The sequence below is a fragment of the Typopeltis vanoorti genome, chromosome 4 (assembly GCF_054136105.1).
Source record: "Typopeltis vanoorti isolate ZY-2024b chromosome 4, IOZ_Tvanoo_1.0, whole genome shotgun sequence".
In the NCBI taxonomy this organism is placed as follows: domain Eukaryota; kingdom Metazoa; phylum Arthropoda; class Arachnida; order Uropygi; family Thelyphonidae; genus Typopeltis; species Typopeltis vanoorti.
In genome coordinates this window covers 45,485,391-45,502,500 of record NC_143552.1, presented here as the reverse complement: position 1 = coordinate 45,502,500, position 17,110 = coordinate 45,485,391, and the positions used below count along the sequence as shown (strand labels likewise).

General features: G+C 35.9%; 1 protein-coding gene across 5 annotated transcripts in view; it reads left to right on the top strand.

Annotated features, from left to right (window-relative positions):
- LOC150107272 (polycomb group RING finger protein 1-like) overlaps positions 1 to 17,110 on the top strand; it is a 302,424-nt gene that overhangs the window by 3,836 nt on the left and 281,478 nt on the right. For all 5 annotated transcript variants that reach the window (XM_090391122.1, XM_090391120.1, XM_090391119.1 and 2 more), the window contains exon 2: positions 16,480 to 16,582. In XM_090391122.1, coding sequence (XP_090247248.1) covers positions 16,550 to 16,582 — 33 coding nt within the window. In that variant the 5' untranslated portion in view covers positions 16,480 to 16,549. The remainder of the gene's footprint in view (positions 1 to 16,479; positions 16,583 to 17,110) is intronic.

Genomic DNA, 17,110 nt, shown 5'->3' with positions numbered 1-17,110 from the left:
TTTATAGAACCATAATATGACCAGTGGTCATGTACAGAACAGAGGCAATGGTTCTTATGAAGACAGATGAGAACTTCAATATGTGAAAGAGAAAAATCTTGAGGAAATTCTGTTGAATTTTTTCTTGACAATTATTCATAAGACTATTACACTTTTTTATAAAATCTTTATCAAGTAGCTTTATTTTTATCCTCCTACATGTTTCGCCAATCTGTTTCTATTGGCATCCTCAGGGAATACAAATCAGTAAGCACAAAATGAAGGTTACAGACTAGGTTATAACCGATGGTTCTAAATCATACAAAAAATTGGTATTGTGCGTGACAATGTGCGTGTCTCGTTAACGTGATTTATTCGTGATGACTCATGACGTAATTGTTATGAAAGTTCATTTCTTTTATGTTTAATGATCTGATAAAAGTTTTCCAAATTTCTGGTAAAATTAGACCTTGATTCTTGTTTAGGTTTTCAGTTTTACGGGCGACTGTATCTGCTTCTTTAAAGGTTCTTGAATGGTAGTTATCTTCTATGTATGGCATAAGGCTCTTATCCCACTCAATGTGATGGTTAGTAGAGGCAAAGTGGCATGAAAGGCCTGAAATGTCTTGTCTGTTATTTCTGACATATCCTATGTGTTCTTTCTTTCTCGTTTCGAAGCTTCTAGATTCTGACCTGCGTAACTAATACCACATGAGCAAGGAATATTATATATTCCAGAGTATTTGTAGAATGGGTGAGGATCTTTCGGTGATCTTAAAAATTTCCGAATAGTATTGATTGGTTTGAATGCCACTCTGATCTTGTATGGTTTTAAAAGGTTAGCTAATTTTTTGGTAAAAATTAAAAGACTCTATAACAAGAGTCTATTTACTGATATACCACATCGACAATGTGATGACGTCCAATACATCAGTACAATTACAATTCCTTTTGTCAACAACCTTCATTTTGTGCTTACTGATTTGTATTCCCTGAGGATGCCAATAGAAACAGATTGGTGAAACATGTAGGAGGATAAAAATAAAGCTACTTGATAAAGATTTTATAAAAAAGTGTAATAATCTTGAGGAAAGTTTGTGCCCATACAATAAGTCAGGGTCTAGAGGATAAGAACCAACGAAGAGCTCAATTTCTTATATAGTCAAATAGATTTGGCTACTGAAATAAAAAGAGCCTGACACTGTTGGCTGGGCAATGTTGGGAGAATGGCCTATAGATATGTCCGATAGATAGAAACGGAATGAGACCAAATTTTATATCGAGTCTTTTGAAGGCATGGGGAGATGATTTCCACGAAAAAAAGATTTAGTACCAAAATTCGCCGATATGGGAAATTTTGGAGCTGGTGGAGCCAAAAAGAAGCGGATAATTACATTAAAGGCAGATAAAATGGAATGATAACATTTCAATGGTGTAAGCGACAGCCGTGTCACTCATTCCAGCTGGATATGTGGCGTGTTACAATGACAATAAGAATAATAATAATTAAACTAAAACAACAACTTGCAAGAGAGCAGAAATTAATGTAGTGATTGAACTCACAGGAAATAATGTTATATTCATCAGAATCGGGGTCCCCTGGACCGCATACACGATTTTCAATATGCTGATCTTTCTTGTGTACAACAAATTGCATCCGGTGTGTGACATGCTCTACAGCTGAGCATAAGGAATTGGATTGGATGTTCATAACAGCCCATTTTATGTTCTCTTTCAAGACATGCAAGTTGGGAATGGCTGCTGCTTACACTGTCGAAATGTTATTATTCCATTTTATCTGCCTTTAATGTAATTATCCACTTGTTTTCAGCTCTGCCAGCACCAAAATTTCCATTATCGGCGTCTTTTGGTACTAAATCTTTTTTTTTTTTGTGGAAATCATCTCCCCATGCCTTCAAAAGTCTCAATATAAAATTTGGTCTCATTCTGTTTATTGGTTTTAGCTACAGGTGCCTCCAAAGAGGGAGAGTTATTTTATGGCCACCCTGTATATCTATTGATATTCTATAGATATAGAATGGCCTGAGGATAGAAGACCAGATAAGAAAAGGTGGCTGGATGATAATGATAAGTAGGATATTAGTAATCCGGGAATTAGAGAATGGTGGAGAAAGGCAGAAGACCAGTTGGAAGTGGAAAGAAACTTGTGAAAGCCAGGGTTCTACGGGCTTTAATGCCATGGTGTATGTTATGTATGTGTACTTATTTATCTTCCTGACCATAGGTTAGTCTATATTGCTTCTTTCGAACATTTCTTGACCATCTTCCATGCACTGCTAACATCCTCCTGTTTCAGATTCTCTGCCAGCACTGCTTCATGCTGTTTTCTAAGCTTACCATAATCTTTGTAGTTCTACATGTATCCTTTTCTTAACTGTAAATTCCACATTTGGTGATCTCTTAAGTCAAAACTGCACAATCACTCTCCTCAGTCAGAGAACATGTGGTTACCTTGGATATGGATAAATCCTCTTATGCTATCACCACATTGACGAGCTTCCATAGCTCAGTCAGTTTAGATGAAGCCTTTTGTCAGAAAGACCTGAGTTTGATTCTCGTCCAAGACATGAGGAACCTTTATGTGGTCTGTTTCAACTAAAGGTGAGTTAACCAGTCTCGTATGGAGGTGGAGGATTTTTCACCTGGAATCTGGTTTCTCATCACTCAGAACAGGCAAACTGGCCCTGTGAACACACACACGGATCTACAGTCATAAAATACATAATTCTCTCATTAGGAGGACTCAACCAATCCTAAAGGACAGTTGAGGAAAGGGGAAACCCCACACGAAATAAAATAAAAAACCATGCTGACACTCTCAAAACTCGAATTCCTGTCCATCACATTCTCTCAGGTAATTATCTTTTAGTATCGTTATAAATTCTTCTTTCCATTTCCTCCATCCAATATGTTTATATTTATATATATATATATATATATGTTAATATACATATAATGAATATATATATATATATATATATATATTCATTTTTCTAAATTAACTGACTTAAAACCCGAGAATTATAACACAATGGCATTTATTTGAAAAAATGCAACATGTTTCATCAAGAATGACTTCATCAGGCGATAAGAACATAGAAAGATATTAAAAGACACTTAAATTAACATTGACACACTCTAAAGCTATACAATTATAAAGCCATAATATTTGACTGTAAATTACAGTTATTATGAGCTTGAACTACAGTCTGAGTTAAAGTTCTATTGTTGTACACCTGTGCGTGTGTGGAATCATGCGATCTCTAGTATCTAATAGTAGAGTTGAAAGAGTCAGGCAAATTATAGCTAAGATTATTATTCAAATGAAAAGGGTCCAAGGTGATTTCTTTTGACTCGACAATGCGGCGCTCTATCTCATCATGGCAGATGTGTAGGTTTGAAGTTGATGTCCAATTTATTTCATGTTGGTGGCTTTCGTTGTTCATGTTTATTGAAAGCAGGACATGGCCTGACAGAGCAGTTGCTCTGGTTCTTTTATAAGCAATGTCGCGCTGGTGCTCTTCGAGTGATGGTAAGATAGATTTCTCTGTCTGCCCATAGTAAGTCTTTCCGCATTCACAAGTGACCTTGTATACACCTGGGAATTGTAGAAGGTTGTGAGGTTTATAGTTGTTGAACCATGATCTTATTTTTGGTAGAGTCGAGAAGCACGTTTTTATGTTAAACTTCTTTTGAATTCTACTCGGCTTTTTGGATAGTGTGCTGATATATGGCAAGACGATATGACCTTTGGAGTCGTCCTGTGTCTCTACGTTGCTACGTTGACAGCGGGATAATTGGTTGTTAATATTTTTTAGAGAGTAGCCATTGTTTTTAAAGGTCCATTTTAGATGTAGTTCCTTTTTCAGTTCTTCTTCATCTGATAGTACAGATCTTGCATGATTCGCTAGAGTTGATATAATACCCAACTTTTGCGCTGGATGGTGATGGGAGGACGCATGCAAATATCTGTCTGTGTGTGTGTTGGCTTTCTAAAAATAGAGACTTTAATTGATTCAGGCGTCTTGGTGAGTTTAACATCTAGGAAACAGATGGAACTATTTTCTTCAATCTCCATAGTCAATTTTATATCTTGATGGCGGTTGTTTAAGTGGTCAAGAAACTTGTGAAGATTCTCAGTACCATGCTCCCATATGAGGAATATATCGTCCACATATCTAAGCCAAATTTTTGGTTTTAAAGTAAAAGAGGATATCGCCTTTTCTTCAAAGTCCTCGAAAAATATGTTGGCTAACACAGGAGAGAGGGGGCTTCCCATAGCTAATCCTTTGACCTGTTTGTATAGTTTACCTTCGAATTCAAAATAGCCAGAGTTTACACAGTGAGATAACAGAGAGAACATTTTATTTGAAATCTTGTTTTTTGAAATATGGAGAATTTTTTCGAGGACTTTGAAGAAAAGGTGATCTCCTCTTTTACTTTAAATTCCCAGGTGTATACAAGGTCACTTGTGAATGCGGAAAGCCTTACTATGGGCAGACAGAGAAATCTATCTTACTACAACTCGAAGAGCACCAGCGCGACATTGCTTATAAAAGAACCAGAGCAACTGCTCTGTCAGGCCATGTCCTGCTTTCAATAAACATGAACAACGAAAGCCACCAACATGAAATAAATTGGACATCAACTTCAAACCTACACATCTGCCATGATGAGATAGAGCGCCGCATTGTCGAGTCAAAAGAAATCACCTTGGACCCTAATCATATATATATATATATATATATATATATATAATTGAAGTCCTCCATGATAATTACTTTTCTTGTACTCATGCTAATTTGCTGACGCATGCTATCCACATCCTCTTGCACCACCTGGCCTGTAGCAGCAAATAACTGTAGATGTAAACACATGCGCGAGGACAGAGTGGGCTGGGACGTGAATGGACATGCCTGAAATCGCTCCTGCTTTTACCTTGATTTGTGCGGTATCTAACAGAATAACTGGATGTATCTGGTATCGACGGATAGCTTGTACAATGATCTATCTAACAGTGAGTAATTTACTGTATAGTTTCACAGTTCTAAGCGCGTATGAGTGAATTTTATTCTATTTTTACGGACTGAATACTGCTGTTCTGGCTGTAGTTATCATTCAGCTACCCTCAGAACAAAGACCCGTGCATAATAGGATTAGCTGCTACTCTCCCAACTGGTACCACTGGAAACCTAATTCAACGGAAGCGTCAGTTCTAGGAACAAGCAGGAAAACTGTAAGTACATTTTTCTTGAACTTTGTACATTAGAAAAGTTAGCAGTTCAATAGGAGGATATAATAGTACAACTTCGAGTAATATTAAAATGGCGGCACAGGACAAATTAGAATTCGAAAAAGCCCTAGATTTGCTGCATAACGTAGCTAAAGTAAGCGGCAATTTAAGGAACAATTTAAAAAAGAACATACTAATGGCAGTGAGTGAATTAACAAAGGTTTTCAATAAAATGAAAAACGAAACTAAAGTATCCAAAGAACTCAGACTGCTACAAGCAACCAGGAACAGGCTAACTCGGCTCAGCCTACTCAGCTATACTCGCATGCCCTTAAAAACAGTGCTACAAACAAAGACGAATCTGAAAAGAACCCATGCTATAAACTCATAGTGAAACCGATAGCTCAATTAAACAGCGAGGAAACTAAAAATATCATCAAAGAAAAAATCGACCCAAGTAAAATCAAAATCGGAATCACAAAAATGAAAAGTATCAATAATAAAGGAGTTTTGATTGAATCAAAAGTAAAGACCGACTTAGATTTGCTACATAATGAAATCACGAAGGAATGCAAAGACACAGTAGCAAATCCCAGTAGGAAATATCTTCCAAGACTAATTATTTTTGACATTCCCAGTGAAATTGATACCAACAATGTAATTGACTCAATCCACATGCAGAATGAAGAACTCTTCAGTACTGATGCAAAGCTGACACAAAAATACATCATGACAAATAAAAAAACAAACAAGAGAAACTTAATTATTGAAGTCGATCCAACAGTGAGGACCAAATTGCTAAAAACTGGTGTCAAAATGTTGTGGAGAATTTGCCATTGTGCAGACTACGTAAGCATTCTGAGGTGCTTTAACTGCAATAAATTCCACCATCACACATGAGACTGCAGGGGAAAACCACCTCTCCATACTGCTCAAAAGAACATAAGTTTAGCGAGTGCACACAAAATAAGTCTAAGATGAATTGCATAAACTGCCAAAATCACAACAAGCATGCCAAAACCAAAAACGATTGCAAACACATGGCATTAAGCAAAGTCTGCCCAACATATAACTACTACAAACAGCTCAAAATTCAAAACATAGATTATGGAAAGCAATAATAAAGCTTGTAGAAACAGCACTACTTCCCTGGCATGCCTTTAAATAAATCTACAACGCTCTATCAAGGCTGTCAATAACTTAACAGAAATCATAAATAGAAAAGATATAGGATTGGCATTAATACAAGAACCCTACAACATCAACAAAATATGCGGCTTTCCAAGTAATTATAAAATATTTTCCAAAGGATTAGAAAGAAAGAGCTGCAATACTTTTGGTAAACCCTGAAGTTGAGGCAATATTAATTACCCAGCAGAGCAACGAGGACTTGGTACTTTTTGAAATTATGTACAGAGGAATTAAAACTTTTGCTGCGAGTATGTATCTCGACTATCACACAGACATAAAACACGACTTAGAAAAAATGAGCAACATCACAGAGTTTACCACCAACCATGGCCTAATACTTGGAATAGATAGCAACACCCATTCGGTATCATGTTTTAATGAAAACACAAACAATAGAGGGAAAAATTTGGAAGAATTCACAGCATCAAACTCCCTACACATACTAAACGATGACTGTAACACTCCATCATTTGAAAATAGCAGAGAAGCAGCTTCATCGACCTAACAATGGCAAACAACGCTATTTTACCCCTGCGTTTCTGAATGGAAATACGAAGAAGAGGAAAGCTGTTCTGACCATCACATAAGTTTCATAATTAGTAACAAAAATTTAAACGGAATAGACAACAAAAACCACCTCATTAACATCAAATACTTCACCAATAAAACCAGCATAGAGAAATTTATAAAAGCATTAAAAAGAGAATTTTCATGCGTAATCTCAGAACATCACCTTGATGCGAACAGCGAAAAACAGCTCAGCTTAGACAAAAACCTAGCCATCGGGCATCAGCACAAACCGATATAGATTTCCTTGCTTCTGCACTTTCATCAGGTCTGAAAAAATCCAGCGATCAAACACTCAGAACAACAAAGAAGTTAAACATCGATGGAAGAAAATCAGTACCGTGGTGGAACGACGAACTAACAGTCCTAAGAAAACATGTCAACACACTCAGACGACTATACCAAAGAACATACAATAACCAAGATTTAAGAGAGAGCAGAAAACAGAACTACTATAAAGCCAAATACAGCTATCAGTTCAAAATTAAAAACGTGAAAATAGAATGATGGAAAAAATTTTGTACAGTTTCAACCGTATCGAATCCTTGGAATTGCATATATAAATTAGCAGCAAGCAAGAACAAGACAACACCTATACTCTCAACTATCAAGAAAACAGACGGCAACTACACTAAAAACTTAGCAGAAACTGCAGTTATTATGATAGAGATGTTTATTCCCGATGATGATGAATCAACAGATGAAGAAATCCACGAAACGTATAGACAAAGAATGGAAACAAATACAGACTTTCCTGATGACTCATTTGCATCTAATGAAATCGAGTCAATATTAAGATCAATGGATCCAAGAAAAACTCCTGGAGAAGACGGAATAAGCAGCGACATACTCTTAACAGTGTTTCTCGAATTCCCCGAATTCATAACAACAGTTCACAACAAATGCCTAAAAAGAGGACGATTTCCTTCGATATGGAAACACTCAAAAATTATACTTATAACCAGGAAAAGAAACATCCAATGAAATTAACAAATACAGACCAATCATCCTCATAAACATTGCTGGCAGGGTACTAGAAAAACTTATAATAAACCGAATAATGCACTACGTCTACTCAAGAAACTTATTAAGCATTAATCAATACACATTCAGACCTCAGTCCAGCACATTAGACGCAATTATGGAGGTGAAAGAGTTTGCAAAACACAGTCTACAGCAAAAAAAAAAGACGTACTACTAATCTCACTCGATGTACAAGGAGCCTTTGACGCTGCATGGTGACCAGCCATAATCAGTCAATTAATAGATTTAAAATGCCCTAAAAACTTACTCTACCTTACAAAAAATTAGTTTTCAGACAGAAGAGCAACTATGACACTAAAAACTACAACCGTAACGAAAAAAGTCAAACGAGGCTGTCCACAAGGCTCTTGCTGTGTGCCAGGTTTCTGGAACATCCAGTACAAATCGCTTTTAAGACTTCCTGTCACTACTGCAACAAAAGTCATAGCCTTCGACGATGATAATGATTCGGGGACGCAACGGCTTGCAGTTAGAAGTAACGAAGAACTCTTTAAAATTGCAGAGTGGGCATGTGAGAAGAAAGTGACCTTCAATAGCACCAAGTCTAAAGTGCTCCACATTTCACGAAAAAAATCAAAACAACCTGTAACAGTCTTCCTAAACGGAGAAGTTTTCGAGGTAGCCACTGAGCTAAAATACCTAGGAGTAACAATAGATGAAAAATTCACCTTAAATAAGCACATCTCATATGTTGCCGAAAAAAGCTTACAAATAGTAAACCTCTTAGCTAAGTCGGCAAGGATTAAGTGGGGGATTAGGCCAACGAGCACTGAAAACGATATATACCGGTGCTATACTACCAGTGATATCTTATGCTGCACCTGCCTGGAAACATACACTAAAATCAAAGATAAACCGACAAAAACTAAACAGAATTCAACGTCTTATAGCCATATGCATAATTAAAGGATACAGGACAATATCTTTCGAGGCAGCTTGCATTATTGCAGCTCTAACACTGATCTGCCTGAAAATACAAGAATTATTTCTTATATATGAAGTCACGTCCGGAAGATCTATAGAAAGTTACAACATCGATCCAAATAGCTATGAACATCCGCTTCACTACAGTAAGGGGCCTCACCCAGCAAAGAAAACAAATATTAAGGAGAAGGAAAACTCTGAAAGTGATGAATTCGAAATATGCACTGACGGAAGCAAAACCAAAAGGAACGTCAGTTGTTCTTTCACTGCATACAACAGACAGTCCATTATACAAGAACGCTGCTTTAGACTGCATCCTCTCTGTTCCAACAACCAAGCAGAACAACTTGCTATACTTCAGTTACTTAGATATCTCCAGGAATTAGAACTCAACACCTCTCATCAAAAGGCAGCAACAATTTACAGTGATAGTAGAAGCACTATAGACGGCATAAAAAATCAGAACAACCATGTTGCATTAATAGAAAAGACAAGAAATTTGGTTCGAAATCTCACTCTAGAGCGATGGGAAATCAATTTCTGCTGGGTGAAAGCGCATACTGGAATAGCAGGAAACGAGAGAGCAGATCAGTTGTCTAAAGAAGCAGCTAGAAACGAACGGCTAGAAACAAGTTATCAGAAATTCCTGAAATCTGCTTTAAAAACACTTGCAGAAGAGAAAAGCCTAGACATGTGGAAAGAAGAATGGAAAACATCAAAAAATGGATCAGCAACAAAAGAATTCTTTCCTAGCATCAGAAGCAGACTCCAGTTGAAAAAACACGCCATTTCTCCAGGTTTAACCACAGTACTAACGGGACACGGAAAACTAAGACACGATCTACACAGATTCCATATCCTGGAATATCCATCATGCATCTGCAGTCCACACCATCAACAGACTGTTGACTACATACTCTACGACTGTCAGCTATTGGACTCCATCCGGATGCCCCTAATACAACACGTCATCACTTCTGGAGACAAGTGGCCAGTGTCAAAACAGAGACTTATCGAACAGTATTACATAGAATTAACTAAATTTGATAAGAAATTCAATTTCCAGTCCTTTGATCTAACATAAACACTATTATGTGAATTATACTATATAGTGTTAATATATGTACAGGTAACCCTCGTATAACGCGGATGTTAGGTTCCATAGAAATGCGTTATATAAATCGCGTTATACGAGACATAGATCACATACAAAAAGTAGGGTTAGGTTCCGAAATCATTTTTTTAAAAATTATATAAACAACAATGACATATCCAACACAAACAATATTTTTATTTAATTCAGGTAATTCATGTAAGTTAAGAAAACATAAACTGTGACAAATACGTAGTATAAAATTATAAAAATTACAAATTGTACATAAATTTCATTGCACATAATGCATAAATGTTTTAGACACAATAAAATAAAGCGCATATTTCAGTCGTCATCACTGTCTTCAGAAATAACATTTCGTAGATGTTCTTTAAGTTGCCGGAAGTTGTCACCACTTGAAATCTCTTGGACATCATTTGTATAATTCTCATTGCATACTTTGGCTGGTTTAGTCATCAAGAAGTCAGTAATAAGAATTTGCTTTCCACTATGTTGCAATTTTTTATTAAGTTCATAATATGGTGCTAAACAAATATCCAATTGTCTCGTGAATTTTCCCGAGCACTCCATTGAAGGATCATTATCCGTAAAATAACTTCCTGACTTTCCTGCCAAGTCCAATTCTGCTAATTTCTTTAAACTGAATTCTTTAACAGATTCATCACAATCAGAATCTTCGGCAGACCTTTCCCCACCATTTGGTTCGACGCTATCTATTAATTGTACCAGTTCCTCCTCATTTAAATCTGTTTCTCCATCAATTAATTCACTAATTTCATTTTCAACCATATCGCAAAAGCCCTCTCCACCAAAAATGTGCGCGACGTTTATTATCCGACGTAGCTCGGCATCCACTGGAGGTACGAAATTTTGTTCCATTGTGGCTTCAGGCCATATTGTTTTCCAGCAAGCATTCAGCATAGAGGGTTGTAATTCCTTAATGGACAGAGAAATAATTCAATTCAATATTGAAAACTTTCTACGCTTGAGGCAGTGATATGTTTGGATTAGATTCCATTTTTTCTCAAATTAATTGAAATGTTCGCCGAATATAATATGACTTAAATGTTGATATCATTCCTTGGTCGAGTGGTTGAATAAGTGAAGTAGTATTAGGCGGCAAAAAAGTTATTTTAATATTCGGGTGGCTTAAATTTGTTGGGTGGCCTGGTGCGTTATCTAAAATTAGTAGAATTTTGAAGTCCATATTCTTTTTCTTTGTGTAACTTTCTACATCGAGTACAAAACACTTGAAAAACCAATTTTCAAACATGCTAGCTGTAACCCATGCCTTTTTGTTGGCCTGCCAATAAACAGGTAGGATGGACTTGTCGAGCCCTTTCATTGCGTGAGGATTTGCAGATCGGTTAATAAACATTCGTTTTGTCATGTAATCACCCAATGCATTACTACAAAACAGAGCAATTCTATCTTTGGAAACTTTGAATCCAGGAGCTGATCTTTCATTTTTTGAAATATAGGTGCATTTTAGCATTTTTTTTCCAAAATAACCCAGATTCATCTGCATTGAACACTTGGTCTGCACTGTAACCACCTTCTTTAATAATTTTTAAAAGTTCTGCTGGGTATTTCTGGGCAGCTTCAACATCTGCTGATGCTGATTCTCCCTGGATTTTAAGATTATACAAAGAAAACCGCTTTTTAAAGTTTTCGAACCAACCCTTACTGGCCGAAAATCCATGCTGAAAGATTTCTTCTGAAGAATCTTGATCAAGTTCTTTTAAATGTTTATAAACTTTGAGAGCTTTTTGCTTAATAAAGTGTCCATCCAAAGGAATTTTCTTTTGAGTGCAATCTTCTATCCAAATCATTAGAGATAGAGATTTCTCCATTTTTTTCCTATTAGAATATCGCGAACACGAGCAACGCGCTTTGCACTTACCGTTGACCTAGCAATAACACTCTCGGATTTTATGTTCATTTTGTTTGATTGTTCGAATTGTTGATTTATTTAAATTCAGAGTCCTTGCAACAACTCCTGGTTTTTCTCCAATTTTCAACCGATCCAAGATTTTAATTTTTTCTTCGAGAGAAATGAATTTCCTCTTCAATGTTGGTTTTTTCCCTTTCGTTGCAGTTTTAGTGGGCATTACAATAAAAATAAACTTTTACATTAAAAAAAAAGCATTACATATGTAACTCACCAGAAAATAAACTGCTCTGCTTTAGAATAACACACTTACGATTTTAAATGCGCTTTCCTGGCAGAAAACGAAGACAATTTTCAACAATAAACACTTTATACGGTAAACCCTAGATAGCAAACCTATGGCACTCGTGCCGGAGGTGGCACATCAACGATTTACAGGTGATATCCTTTTATATGCTTATAAATTATTCAAGTTTTTTTTTAATTGTTACAATACGTACAAGCTGAATTTTGCTTTACACAAGACAGCAGCTATAAAGACGTTTTGGTGCGGTATTAACAAAAGATCGCACGACCCAAAGACAAAAGTAACCGACAAGTGTTGAGTTGAAATGATAATTCAATTCAATCGAATTCCATAACATCTGAAACTGTAATAACAACTTTCACTATTAGTTTTAACACATTCACAACAGGGTGTCATTTATCATTCCGATGGAACTTCTCATTACTGACTGGCTCAACAAATGTTTCAATCCTTGGTTGAATTTTATGGCTTCTTGTTTGCGTTTGAGGTGGCAGGCGAACTCACACATTCATTATATGGCATGTTTCAATTCTTGCTAGTCTTTTATTTTAAGTTAGCCTTTGATCTGTCATAACGACATCGAGAATTTCAAATGCAATAAAAAAAAGCACTTATTTCATAATTGAAAAATTGTACAATAGTTTTCAGTTAGATACTGTGTTTCGATGCAACATGTGGTTTTGCTATACAGCGTAGTTTCTGTGAGACGGGACATGTGATTTATTAGTTAGTGCCTTTTTTTATTCCATCTGTCTCTAATTGCACTATTTGTTGAGAATAACACTGCAAAAGCCCGCTGTACAGTACCTTATTCAGTGATACAATAAAACTAAATTCGATACGTATAACTACTTGCGCGATACGGACAGACACAAATTTAACGAAGATAAAATTTTATTTTTAAGTCCTGCGGTGAAAAATATGAAAAAAAAAATGAAATTAAAATAATGAAGGGTTACTAGAAATTATGGACCACGTTATATCGAAACCGCGTTGAACGAGGGATACCACAATTTGTAGACTGCGTTATATGAGGGTTGCCTGTATATAAAAATACAAATATGAAAATGGATACAAAAATATAAATAGAAATGTTATTCAGTACAGTGATACCCTGAAGTTATGCGGTAGGTGGGACCAACGAAAAGGACGTAAGTCGAATTCGAGTAACTCGGGGTATAATTTTGCATGTAATTTATATATACAAACATACAATTGGGACCAAAGGTTTGCAAAAACACCTATATTTTTTAAGAAATATAATCATAATTATAGTTTTTCGTACATAAAAAAAAGAAAGTTATTTCGATGTTGATGGTTTCATGAAATCTAATAGATTCGTCTGACGGCATAATGGCTTTTTCTTGTCACGCAAAATTTCTTCATAGCACGCCAGCGATTTTTTTATTCCTTGCTTTGTGGCTACAGTTCGTTCCTCGTTAGAATCTATGTCCTCCAAAATCTGTAAACCTTTCTTAATTAAGCTGAGACCTACTGTTAATTTTGCAATTGTCATGTGCTTTTCTGGTAAAACTGGATCTGAGGTTTCAGTCTCTTCAGTAGCGAAGAGTCTCTGATATCGGAGACTCTTTGCTACTGACGGGTGTTTCCGATATCGGAGACACCCCAGAATCTCCGATAATCCTTACAGCATCTAAAACATTAAACCATTTCCAAAACTCTTTAACAGACAGTTGCTCATTTTGCCTCATAGCTTCATTCAGACTTGCAAACGAACGGCGTGTGTAGTACGCTTTGAATGTTTTTTTTTCCTTGCTAGCTGTAGAAGAATCGGACTTGCTTCTTTTGGGCGACATTATTATTTTTTATGTGATAAAATTTTTATCAAGAACTTAACATTAAACAATCGCAAAGTTTGTAGACTATAAAAATTGTGTATGAATGAGACTGTGCGAAACATGTCAGTGCTTGTTCACAGCATGTGCGACACTGGCGAATGCGGCCGGTGCCAGAAAGATAGGACTAGTGGTGAGGCGTGACGGGAATACGTACATATAAGAAACCGCTTAATTCCGGATTCGCCTAAGTCGGGGTATGACTGTACTTGTCAGCTACATATAATATAAGCATTGTAATGCAATGGAGCATGTAGGAATAAATTACCTCCTGACAGGGTTAAAACACACACACATACACACAAAAAAAACCTATAATTGAATGCCTCCATGATAATTACTTTTCCCGTACTCATGTTATTTGCTGATATATGCTATTGTTGTGTCGGAAATAACTGGCCCACTATGTATCTGCCATTTGTTTCAGCCACAACATGAGAAAATACTCACTTAAGAATCTTAATGTAAAGACATGCTTGAACTCTCAAGAGTTTACGTAGAGAGGCAACAACTAACTTGTAAATGTAAAGTGTATCAATTTAATTATTAATGTTCTTGTAAAATAATTCAAATATTGTTTTAGAATAATACCCAATACTGGGAAAATTCATGTTAACCAATCAGCAGAAGGCCTGATCATTACGTAATAGTCCATGATACAGCAGAAAATCCGAAACGTCATCCGGTAACCCCTGCAGTAACAGTTCTGTCAAGAGGGCCGCCGAGTAAAGAACGTGACCTTACCTGACGAATGAAAGATGGCTGAGTGAGTGAGTGACGTAGAGAGAATGAGAGGGCGCTCGTCGCTAAGATATAAGGAGTGGTGCGCACTTCAAACGCTCTCTTGTTTCCTGCATTTTTCCTGTGTGCCAGTGAGAAGGCTGAGGAAGCTTGTCGCCGGTGTCCAGCAATCCTCCACATCTGGCCTTGGAGATCATGCTTTGGATACAGCTCATAGAATCATTTGGAAAAAGATCATTGTGCTCCATCACAGTAAATTTAGAAGAGAAAGACTGCTTTTAGAATCTTTTGCTGCTCTTAAAAAAATCAGCCTAATTTGAATAAATATGGTTGCATAAAACTTCCCAAATATTGGAAACACTAATACTTTAAGATCCCAGTTTGTATCCTAGGCTGCCAAGAGGTGTCCATAGAGAGTACTCTACCTAGTTAAGACTCTAGTCTTTCATCTGTGTGTTTCAGATAGTTTCGTTGATGCCTTTTGTGTGTGTGTGTGTGTGTGTGTGTTACGTCTGAATTTGCACTCCCTGACCATGTCTCTGTAACTGAGATGAAATATTGGAAGCATTAAATGCTATTTTTAATCCTCTCCTAGTGTTGTTTCACTCCATTAAACTTTTATCATGAATTTTTCCCAGCACTTAAGCCTTAACACATGGGCAACCAGATGTATAAGATGATCCCAAAATCTTTTTCAAATGTTTGTTTTGTGCTATACTCACAGTATAAGATGACCACTAATTTGACACTTATTAATTACAGACAGCTTGTTACACATTACTTTTACTTTAATGTAGACCTAGCAGTTGCCCTCAGGTATTTTCCTTACTGTAATTTATGCACAATGTTTTCCCATACGTACAATTGATGTAATTGTTTGTTACATTTATACCAGTCTTTGGTTTTGTTTATTGTAATTCGTGTAAGCATTAGTATGGTTTCATTATGATTTAGATGATAAAACTGCATGCTTGCCCAGCTGACATGTATTAAATACAAATATTTATATATAAAATATATTAATATGCTAATATATCAGTATATTAACATGCCAGAAGTTTATTATAACACAGTATATTATCATACAGTAGTTAGATGATTGATTGATTGATAGTGCTTTCTATTGCCAAATGGTTCCATTTTTATACCCAGAATATAAGATGAACCTTGGTTCAGCAATTTTTTTTTTATTTCTAAAACTTGAATATCGTTTTATGTGGCAACTTATGGTATGTAAATAGAACATGAAGTGAAGAGGGTAAACTATGTGAAATGCATGACAGTTACTTGTTTGCTTTTGATAGAAATTACTACTTACAATATTCATTAAAACTGTTGTGCATACCAATGTTGAAGCTAGATGAGTTATTTATAAACTCTACCACTGAAGCGGGCATGTTTTTTATTCTGTTGCTTTCTAATCTAGTTCCTTTTTTTATATAACATAAGAAATGAATCTTGCATATCATTTCTCATCATTTCATATGTTTTTCAAGATTTATTTTGCTTGTAATTTAATTGCTGTTGTATTGATAGTATCGTAAAAGCAATTTTTGTTTTTAAATTTTTTTTTAGTTTTTCTTTTTATAAGTGCATGTTTTTTCTCTATAGAAGCACAGAATTTGTATACGAGATCTGAATCCTCACATAGTGTGCATTCTTTGTGCTGGCTACTTCATTGATGCTACTACCATTACTGAATGTCTGCATACATGTAAGTTATAGTCATATCCATAGGATTTGATAATTTATTTTAATTCCTAAATTCTGCAAACTTCTTTTACAGTAACTGATATTTCACTTTAACAAAACAGTTCTTTGTTCTGTGCAGTTTTCATGGCATTTATTTCAGTTATTGTAATTTATAGTTTTATAGTAATTTTTGCCCCTTTTTACATGTTATTAAATATAATGTGCATTAGTAGTTTTCTTAATTACTTGACTCTTAGAAGAAAATTCTCTAGGAGCTAAGAGTGCTCGACTTTCCTGATTCTCTTCTGTAAATGTTCATTTTAGAGTTATTATTAAGACAGATGGGAACTTAATATTACAGCACCTCCGTAGAATCAAATTACTCATTGTGAGAACTTGAAGTGCCACGAAGTCTGTTTCACCATCTTTGAACTCATTTTCTTGCAATTCCTGCTCAGGCATTGCATTTCATGCATCCATCATTTTTACATGAAAAAAAATTCCTGCTTTTTCCCCTGTTCACCTTACCCTCTCCCTTCTTTTAGTGCTA